General features: G+C 40.3%; 1 protein-coding gene and 1 long non-coding RNA gene across 3 annotated transcripts; both read left to right on the forward strand.

Annotated features, from left to right (window-relative positions):
- Positions 1 to 265: 265 nt before the first annotated feature.
- On the forward strand, positions 266 to 9486 carry LOC122032771. 2 transcript variants are annotated; one of them, XR_006126223.1, is made up of 3 exons: positions 276 to 534; positions 2472 to 2586; positions 9458 to 9486. It is a non-coding gene; the product is annotated as an uncharacterized LOC122032771 (long non-coding RNA). The 2 variants fall into 2 exon arrangements; XR_006126222.1 differs by lacking the exon at positions 9458 to 9486 and having other exon boundaries at positions 266 to 534.
- Positions 9487 to 9995: 509 nt separating this feature from the next.
- Positions 9996 to 10358, forward strand: LOC122032785 (CST complex subunit STN1-like). The gene has a single exon (XM_042592094.1). The coding sequence runs from the start codon at positions 9996 to 9998 to the stop codon at positions 10356 to 10358; it is 363 nt and encodes a 120-aa protein (XP_042448028.1).
- The last annotated feature ends 587 nt before the right edge of the window (positions 10359 to 10945 follow it).

The following is a 10945-nucleotide window of genomic DNA, read 5'->3' on the forward strand; positions in this document are numbered from 1 at the left end:
TCGACCCGACCCGAACCTCAGCCGAACCCAACCAACCAACTAGTCTGCGGTTGTTTTGTAATTAAGAAGGGAAGTGAATTTATTTAAGCTATAGTTGGAACACTTAAAATAAAAGGAAAAAAAGAATGCGCGGCTGAGGGATTGAAGCCGAGATCGTTCGATTCGGTTAAAAGCCGGCTGACCAACTGGGCTAGCGGCCGGTGTAAATTAAGGAAAGAGTGAATAATACTTAAGCAGTAGTTAGATGAAAAAAAACCCTAGTTATAAAGGGATTAGGTTTTCCCTTTCTCGCCGAAAACTTTCGTTCCTTTCTCCTCTTCCTCCCGACGCGAGCGGCGTTTCTGTGCTTGGGCGAAATCGAAGCCGAGTTAGGTTTCCTCCCTCTGGTAGCCGGTGAAGGCTTTCTTTCGGCGGACCTTGCTGGTTTCGAACCTCCCGTCGAAGAGAATGCGTGGACACAAGGAGAACGCCGAAATCTCAAGCTTTACCCGATCCCTAGCTGCCTTTCTTCGGTTGTAAGTGCAAGAACAAGGAGTAAGTACTACTCACCTGCGGTAGGAGTTGTTTCGGGTTTTCTTTTTGATTCTCCCTTTGATTCCGAGGCCTAGCATGAACCCTAGACTTTTAGTATTTGGCTGCACAGCAAGTTCGACCTCTCCTTTATACGAGCACAGTATGTTAAGATTGAGAAATCGGATTCTTTGTTCATTTTGAATTCAAAGCATGTTGTAGAGATTTTGGGTCCTTTTGGGCTCTCTGCCGTGAGTCTTAAAGGAAGAAGATGAATGATTTAGGTTAAGCATGTAGGATTGTTTTTGGTCACTGCAATGAATGGGTATGTGTAGTATTTTGGTTGCCAGTAGCAAATCCTTGAGCTTACTGTTTAGAATTTCCTGTGCTAACTCAATAAGCCTGATCAACCCTAATTTCCAGCATTTCAATTCTGAATTCCTGTTTTCCTTCTCTAGGTTCGGAGCATGCTGCCATGAATCTTGGTTTTAGATTTGTTCATGTTTTTTTTCTTTTTCCTTGCTGCAATGAGAAGAGCAACCCCTAAAGTTAGCAAATCAAATTAGTCTTTCTTGTTACTGCCTTACCATGGTCGAACAACCCCCTTGCATTGCAGTCTTTTTGTGAAACTCTTGCTATCTAGCAAGCATGATCGGCTGTTTTCTGAGTTATGATCTTGCTTAAACTTGTATGTACAACTTGGTGTTTAGCGTGCCATTTCAGATTTACCTTGTTAGTTCTGAGCATTTTACAAGTACGAACTACACCTTGTAGCATTTCAGATTTAGTCCTTGTCGTTGATTTAGTAGCGTGAGCAACCTTGCCTTTTATCATATCAGTATCTATTTCTTGCTATTCTTACAAGCATGGTCAGCATGCATTTAAAGCATTTCAAATTTGTTCTTCAATGAATTAAAGCAGCAGATTTGGCTTTTCCTGTTGTAGTTTCGGCATTTTAGTTTGGTTTCTCTTTGTTAATCCCTTAATTGAAGCATGTGAACTCAAATTATGAGCATGCACAACTTAGTATACTAGTATGTTTGGATAGATTGTTTATTGTTGTTTTAAAGGCAAGAACAACCTTGTTATAACAATTCAGAGTTAGCTTATTTTGCTACCCTATCCAGCATTTTAGTGATTGATTTTGCTCTATTTTATAGCATGATTGGTAAGTTCAAAGTTGCTTTCTTTTGCTTTATTTTATAGCATGATTAGTAAGTTCAGATTTGCTTTCCTTTGCTTTGTTTTATAACATGCTTAGAGAGTTCAGATCTGCTTCCCTTATGTTATTTTTATATAGCATGCTTGGTTAGTTGTAATCCTATACTTGTTAGATATATCTATAGGATTCTAATAGGCTCCAATAAAGGATTATAAGAAGCATGAGTAAAGAAAAAGACTAAAGTCTAGTTAAAAAGAGATAACAAGTAAATTAAAGTAAGAGGCTAGTACCCGTCTTACGAGGTTGTCATTAAACAAATCCAGGTGACCAATTCTGAGGTCTTGGCCCTGGTAAGACCAAGGTCTTTACCTCATAGGACTAGAGGCTCGCTACCTCAGTCACTATTAGAGAGCGCGCAAAACAAAGATGGTACTAAGTCTGGGCCCAAAGAAAAGAAAAGAAAGAAGAAAAAGAAGAAGAAAGTGAAAGAGAAATTAAAAGATTAATTTCTAGTATAAAGATGTAAGAAAAATGAAACGGGTATTAGGCTTAGAATCAATAGAGGTTTAGTTCTTTAATTCTAAGCCTACAGTAGTAGTTTCATTATTTTCCTATCAGTTAGTGAGCATGTTTAGTATTCAGCTTTATTTCTGTATACCATGAGTACATGCAGCTTTCCTTTTAGCATTTCAGATTTAGTATTGTTGCATTACTTTTATGCACTTTGAGTTTTTGTGAGATAGATTAGTACTTACTAAGCGTTTCGCTTATAGTTTTATTTTCTTTCCTCCTACTGCAGATAAAAGATATGAAAGGGAGGCGACAGGGTGGTGGTGGCGATGAAGGTGTGTGATGACTGGACTATGGAGAGATCCAGAGTTTGCTAGCAAACCTTCAGGACCTATATGTTTAGAGTTTGTGTTTTAGTTCTCTTCTTAAATACTGTTATGAAGTTTTGTGAGATTGTGATTGAGTTTGATTCGTATTTGTAGCTTATCATGTCCTACTCTTGGAGTTATGTTTAGTTCTTATTGCTAGACTAGTTTTCGTTGATTATAGTGTGATTTTATTACTGCGTGGTTGTGAAAAATGTGTTCCAGCCGCCTGTGGCTGCGTATATATTGTTTGTATTATGGATTTGGTCACCGGTACAGGGGAGACTCTGCCGAAATTTTTCGGTAGGAATTCCTCTGGGCCGTGATAAATCTAACTGATGTTAATAATAGCGTTAGTGACATCAGTAAGTAGAGTAGTAGTTAGGTAACGGTCGCTCTTAGAGAGTAGTAGTAAGATGGGTGGGTTGTTACAGTTGGTATCAGAGCAGTGTTCCATTCTCCAGCATCACACACACATCAGCATCAGCCTTGCCGTCTCCAAGTAAGAAAGTATTTAAATTCTTTCTTTATTATGCTTTTCTTAGTATTAACTGCAGTATAGAGTATTTGTTTTTGAATGCTTAAGTAAGATAGAAGATTTTGTTTCCCTTTTCTATATTCATATATAAGTATGATTAGAAGGGTTAGAGAAGCTATCAAGCCTTTTCCTCTGCATAATTAGATGTCAAGAAGAGGACGTCCCCGTACCGTTCATACTGAGAACCAAGATCAGGAGAACGAAGAGCTTAGATCAACTGAGCCCAATCTCTCTGAAGTTGTTACCCAACTTCAGAGACAAGTAGCGTTCAACAGCAAGTGATTGCCAATCTAATGACCAATCAGAAGCCAGCTCCTCCCACTCCCCCAGCCATTAATGTGGAGACCCCAGTGGTGACTGAAGTCCCATCAGCTGCCCTGGAAGTCGCCACAGCATCTAAAAGACAAGAAGCGTACCTCATCCAGTGGCTAAAGCTGAAACCAGAAAGCTTCTCAGGCACGACTGAGCCTTGGGATGCCCAGGCTTGGTTCAAGACACTAGAGAGCACAATGGAGCTTCTTGACTGGCCAGAAGTCGAGAAGGTTAAGTGTGCCTCTTTCTGCCTATCTGGAGATGCTTGTATGTAGTGGGAGCGAGTTAAGAGTAAGAGAGCAGTCAACCAGATGAGCTATGTTGACTTCGAGATAGAGTTTTACAAAGAATTCTTCCGTCAACAGATCACCTATAAACATTATGAAGAGCTTATAGAATTCAGACAAGGTGACCTACCAGTAGAAGAAGCGGTCAAAAGATTCAACAGGCTAGCTCGCCTTTGCCTAGAGTTAGTAAGTACAATGAAAGAACGAGTCAGACTGATGCTCCGAAGGTTGAGACCAGAAATAGCACTTAATATGAGTAATGGAATTCACCGACCACAGATTGGTGAAGAGCTGGTTAGCAGGGTATTAGTGAGCACTATCTGAACAACATCACAGCACAACGAGCGCAACACAAGCCAGTCAAGATAGAAGACAAGACAGTGGGGAAACAGAGACCCCAGTCAAGTAATCAGAACTGGAAGGACAAAGATAACAAGAAAGACCCAAGCAGGAAGATGTTCGGGTAGTCTGTGAGTATCCAAAGGTATTTCCAGAAGGGCTACCTGGACTACCTCCCAACAGAGAAGTGGAGTTTGAAATTGAATTGGTTCCTGACGCCAGCCCAAATTTCAAAAGCTCCGTATCGCATGTCTCCAGCAGAGTTGAAAGAGTTACAAGCACAACTACAGGAGTTACTTGACAAAGGCTCCATTCGCCCTAGTCACTCACCTTGGGGAGCTCCTGTGTTGTTTGTCAAGAGGAAAGATGGATCTATGCGGATGTGCATAGATTACAGAGCTCTGAATTAAGTGACGATCAAGAACAAGTACCCCCTTCCCAGGATCGACGACTTATTTGATCAGCTGAGAGGGGCAACAGTATTCTCAAAGATAGACCTGCGCTCTGGGTACCATCAGCTGAAGGTGAAAGAAAGAGACACACCCAGAATAGTTTCCAGGACCAGATCTGGACACTACAAATTTGTAGTCATGCCTTTTGGTGTGACTAATGCACCAGCAGTTTTCATGGACTTAATGAATAGAGTGTTCAGAGAATATCTTGACAAATTTGTCATAGTATTCATCGACGACATTCTAGTCTATTCAAGAACCCCAGAGGAGCATGACACGCACTTGAGAATGGTCCTGCAGACCCTTTAGCAAAAGACAGCTTTATGCTAAATTCTCAAAGTGCGAGTTCTGGTTAAATCAGGTGGCGTTTTGAGGTCACATTATTTCTAAAGAAGGTATTCAAGTAGATCCAGCCAAAATAGAAGCGGTCAACAACTGGAGTAGACCCAAGAACGCTAGGGAGATCAGAAGCTTTCTTGGTTTAGCTGGGTACTACAGGAAATTCGTGGAGGACTTTTCCAGGATAGCTTCTCCACTAACGGCCTTAACCAGAAAGAATAAGAAGCTTGAGTGGTTAGACAAATGTGAGCAGAGTTTCCAAGAGCTGAAGAAGAGACTGACCAGTGCTCTCATTCTGACTGTTCCAGCTAGTGACAAGAGTTTTGACATCTACAGTGATGCTTCCAAGATGGGCTTAGGAGCTGTACTCATGCAAGAAGGAAAAGTCATAGCCTATGCTTCCAGACAACTCAAAGACTACGAGAAGAACTATCCCACTCACGATCTTGAGCTGGCAGCTGTGGTTTTTGCACTGAAACTCTGACGACATTATTTGTATGGAGTTCAGTGTAGAATCTTCACAGATCATCAGAGTCTTAAGTACTTCTTCATTCAAAAGGACTTAAACATGAGACAGTAGATGGGTCGAGTTGGTCAAAGATTACGACTATGAAATCCTCTACCACCCAGCAAAGCTAACAAAGTGGCAACGACTAAGTAAAGTCCGCATCCCGATATCTCGTCATCATTAGCCTTGCACCTGCAGATGAGTTGTCGATTGACTTGAAATTATTTATGGATAGCTCTGCATTGACCTTAGAGTCTACCTTGCTTGAGGACATACTGAGAAAGCAAAGTGAAGATCCGGACATTCGGAAGATCAAGCGAGGGATACGGAAGAAGACAAATCGAGTTTGAGTGAGATGGCGTGATTCTTTATCAGGGAAGTCGCATTTGTGTGCCCAATGATGAAGAACTGAGAAAGAAGATTTTAGAAGAAGCTCATAGCACACCATACTCCATGCATCCTGGTTCTACCAAGATGTACCAAGATGTGAAACAGAGGTTCTGGTGGTCAGGACTCAAAAGAGACGTTGCTAAATATGTCAGTACCTGCCTGACATGCCAGAGAGTCAAAGCAGAACACCAGAGACCAGGAGGAGTTCTGCAACCCCTTCCAATACTAGAGTGGAAGTGGGAAGATATATCCATGGACTTCATAACAGGTCTTCCAAGAACTACAAATGGATATGACGTATTATGGGTAGTAGTGGACAGATTGACTAAGTCTGCCCATTTCCTAGCCATCAAGGTGTCCCCCTCTATAGAGTAGTTGACACAACTATACGTTAAGGAGGTGATCAGACTTCATGGAGTTCCTAAATCTATCGTTTCTGATAGAGATGGGCGCTTCACCTCACACTTTTGGGAATGCGTTCAGAATGCACTAGGCACCAAACTCAAGTTCAGCACAGCTTTCCATCCTCAGACTGATGGACAGACAGAGCGAGTAAATCAGATTTTAGAAGATATGCTCAGAGCTTGTGCGCTGGATTTCAAGGGAAGTTGGTGCAAGTATCTATGCTTAGCTGAGTTTGCCTACAACAATAGTTATCAGGTGACCATCAAGATGGCACCATATGAGGCACTGTATGGCAGGAAGTGCAGATCACCCCTTTGCTTGCAAGAAGTAGGTGAGAGAAAAGAAATGGAAGTAGAGCTGGGCGTTCAGATAGAGCTGATAGATGAGACTACTCAGGTGATCCAGAAAATCAGACAAAGAATTGAGACTGCCCACAGCAGACAGAAGAGTTATGCTGACACATGCCATAGGCCATTGGAGTTCCAAGTAGGGGATTCAGTCTTCCTCAAGGTCGCTCCTATGAAGGGAGTGATGAGATTTGGCAAGAAGGGCAAATTAAGTCCTCGCTATGTAGGACCTTACCTGATCATAGAGAGGATTTGGAAAGTAGCTTACAAGCTGGACTTACCACAAGACATGTCAGCAATACATAATGTATTCCATGTCTCCATGTTAAAGAAGTGTCTCCACGATCCTGGCCAAGTGATTCAGCCTCAGATAGTGCAGATCCAAGAGGATCTTAGCTACAGAGCAGACCTACATAGATAGTGGACAGAGCAGTCAAGAGATTAAGAAACAAGGAAGTGCCACTAGTGAAGGTCATCTGGTAGAACCAGAAGCACGAGGAAGTCACTTGGGAACGTGAGGACAGTATGAGACTGAAATGTCCAAAGTTATTCTAAGTTCGAGGACGAACTTTTTATAAGGTATGGGGAATTGTAATGACACAATTTTCCCTATTTCGAGTTCTAAATATCCTTAAAAATATTTAGAAATGCTTTTAAAATATTCTAGAGATTTTTAGAAATTTTTGGAGTATTTTTACGCAATTTTTGGAGGTCGTTTGCTATTTTTACAAAACGAAAGAAGTTTAGCTCAAAAAAATTGTCCAAGCCAAGGTTCGAACCCACAACCTCGACCCGAGCTGAACCTCAGCCAAACCCAGCCAACCACCTGGTCTGCGGTTGTTTTGTAATTAAGAAGGGAAGTGAATTTATTTAAGTTATAGTTGGAACACTTAAAATAAATGGAAAAAAAAGAATGCGCGGCTAAGGGATTGAAGCCGAGATCCTTCGATTTGGTTAAAAGCAGGCTGACCAACTGGGCTAGCGGTCGGTGTTAATTAAGGAAAGAGTGAATAATACTTAACCAGTAGTTAGATGAAAAAAAACCCTAGTTATAAAGGGATTAGGTTTTCCCTTTCTCGCCGAAAACTCTCGTTCCTTTCTCCTCTTCCTCCCGACGCGAGCGGCGTTTTTGTGCTTGGGCGAAATCAAAGCCGAGTTAGGTTTCCTCCCTCCGGCAGCCGGCGAAGGCTTTCTTCCGGCGGACCTTGCTGGTTTCGGGTTCTTTGTTCATTTTGAATTCAAAGCATGTTGTAGAGATTTTTGGTCCTTTTGGGCTCTCTGCCGTGAGTCTTAAAGGAAGAAGATGAATGATTTAGGTTAAGCATGTAGGATTGTTTTTTGTCACTGCAATGAATGGGTATGTGTAGTATTTTGGTTGCTAGTAGCAAATCCTTGAGCTTACTATTTAGACTTTCCTGTGCTAACTCAATAAGCCTGATCAACCCTAATTTCCAGCATTTCAATTCTGAATTCCTGTTTTCCTTCTCTAGGTTCGGAGCATGCTGCCATGAATCTTGGTTTTAGATTTGTTCATGTTTTTTTTCTTTTTCCTTGCTACAATGAGAAGAGCAGCCCCTAAAGTTAGCATATCAAATTAGTCTTTCTTGTTACTGCCTTACCATGGTCGAACAACCCCCTTGCATTGCAGTTTTTTTGTGAAACTCTTGCTATCCAGCAAGCATGATCGGCTGTTTTCTGAGTTATGATCTTGCTTAAACTTGTATGTACAACTTGGTGTTTAGCGTGCCATTTCAGATTTACCTTGTTAGTTCTGAGCATTTTACAAGTACGAACTACACCTTGTAGCATTTCAGATTTAGTCCTTGTCGTTGATATAGTAGCGTGAGCAGCCTTGCCTTTTATCATATCAGTATCTATTTCCTGCTATTCTTACAAGCATGGACAGCATGCATTTATAACATTTCAGATTTGTTCTTCAATGAATTAAAGCAGCAGATTAGGCTTTTCCTGTTGTAGTTTCGGCATTTTAGTTTGGTTTCTCTTTGTTAATCCCTTAATTGAAGCATGTGAACTCAAATTATGAGCATGCACAACTTAGTATACTAGTATGTTTGGATAGATTGTTTATTGCTGTTTTAAAGGCAAGAACAACCTTGTTATAACAATTCAGAGTTAGCTTATTTTGCTACCCTATCCAGTATTTTAGTGATTGATTTTGCTCTATTTTATAACATGATTGGTAAGTTCAAAGTTGCTTTCTTTTGCTTTATTTTATAGCATGATTAGTAAGTTCAGATTTGCTTTCCTTTGCTTTGTTTTATAACATGCTTAGAGAGTTCAGATCTGCTTCCCTTATGTTATTTTTATATAGCATGCTTGGTTAGTTGTAATCCTATACTTGTTAGATATATCTATAGGATTCTAATATGCTCCAATAAAGGATTATAAGAAGCATGAGTAAAGAAAAAGACTAAAGTCTAGTTAAAAAGAGATAACAAGTAAATTAAAGTAAGAGGCTAGTACTCGACTTCCGAGGTTGTCGTTAAACAAATCCAGGTGACTAATTCCGAGGTCTTGGCCCTGGTAAGACCAAAGTCTTTACCTCATAGGACTAGAGGCTCGCTACCTCAGTCACTATTAGAGAGCGCGCAAAACAAAGATGGTACTAAGCCTGGGCCCATAGAAAAGAAAAGTAAGAAGAAAAAGAAGAAGAAAGTGAAAGAGAAATTAAAAGATTAATTTCTAGTATAAAGATGTAAGAAAAATGAAACGAGTATTAGGCTTAGAATCAATAGAGGTTTAGTTCTTTAATTCTAAGCCTACAGTAGTAGTTTCATTATTTTCCTGTCAGTTAGTGAGCATGTTTAGTATTCAGCTTTATTTCTGTATACCATGAGTACATGCAACTTTCCTTTTAACATTTCAGATTTAGTATTGTTGCATTACTTTTATGCACTTCGAGTTTTTGTGAGATAGATTAGTACTAACTAAGCGTTTCGCTTATAATTTTATTTTCTTTCCTCCTACTGCAGATAAAAGATATGAAAGGGAGGCGACAGGGTGGTGGTGGTGATGAAGGTGTGTGATGACTGGACTATGGAGAGATCCAGAGTTTGCTAGCAAACCTTCAGGACCTATCTTTTTAGAGTTTATGTTTTAGTTCTCTTCTTAAATACTGTTATGAAGTTTTGTGAGATTGTGATTGAGTTTGATTCGTATTTGTAGCTTATCATGTCCTACTCTTGGAGTTATGTTTAGTTCTTATTGCTAGACTAGTTTTCGTTGATTATAGTGTGATTTTATTACTGCGTGGTGGTGAAAAATGTGTTCCAGCCGCCTGTGGTTGCGTATATATTGTTTGTATTATAGATTTGGTCACCGGTACAGGGGAGACTCTGCCGAAATTGTTCTGTAGGAATTCCTCTGGGCCGTGATAAATCTAACTAATGTTAATAATAGCGTTAGTGACATCAGTAAGTAGAGTAGTAGTTAGGTAATGATCGCCCTTAGAGAGTAGTAGTAAGAAAGGTGGGTTGTTACAACTATGCTCCTACCTTTTTTAGGAGAGGTATGCAAGTTTGGCGAGTAGAGACGGTTGGTGTCGTGGTAAGCAAGGAGCGCACCGAGGACTATCTAAGGTTCGTTGTCGATGATGGGACCGGATGCATTCATTGCATCCTCGACATCATTGGCCATTCCGATTTGGGCCTCGCTGCTGAAGTGGAGACAGAGATTGCTCTCAGGGAGGCTGCGACTGTTGAGCTGGGGAAGTTAGTGCGACTCCGAGGCATGATCACATTGGGGGCGGGGGTTCGATTACAGCTTACGGTGAGGGATGTGTTGGTCGAACGCGATCCCAATATGGAGACACTGTACTGGATGGATTGCATCCGCTTGGCGAAGAGTTGTTATGATCATGCAGCACGTCCCTAAATGTCGGCTCTCGCTCTTCAATCGTATGATATGCTACCATATATGATCCGTAGTATTGTACTGTGGTAGGTTTTTCTGTGTTATGGTTTGTTTGTTGATGCTATCGTAATCTGGTTAGTTCATGTTATGTTATGTTTTGTTATGTGATGTGCCGTTATGTTATGAAGTGCTGTGTTGTTTTGTGTTATGTCATATGTTATTATGTTATTTTATGTGACATGGTGTAGTGGTATGTTAGGTTATGGTTTAAAAAAAATATAAAACAAGTGGTTGTCATAAACTCCATACAATACGATATGAAATGGTACGATACTACGAAGCGTGACGATGTAATATGATATGATACGTTCCTATGAAAAACAATACGATACGTTCCTCTACGATACAATACATTCCTATATGATCTATAATACTTGACGAGACGATCTATAATACTACAAAGTGTGATGATATAATATGATATGTTACGTTCCTATGCAAAATGATACGATACGTTCCTATATGATAAGTTCACGATTAATGTCCTTTATCTTTTTCCTCGGATTATGTTCAATTATTTGTTACAATGTTTTATCCTTTACCCCTAA

This window comes from Zingiber officinale, chromosome 11A (assembly GCF_018446385.1).
Source record: "Zingiber officinale cultivar Zhangliang chromosome 11A, Zo_v1.1, whole genome shotgun sequence".
Taxonomy (NCBI): domain Eukaryota; kingdom Viridiplantae; phylum Streptophyta; class Magnoliopsida; order Zingiberales; family Zingiberaceae; genus Zingiber; species Zingiber officinale.

What these genes read in the sequence shown, in the direction of transcription:
- LOC122032785 (XM_042592094.1), top strand. Translation starts at nt 9,996, where the DNA reads ATGCAAGTTTGGCGAGTAGAGACGGTTGGTGTCGTGGTAAGCAAGGAG.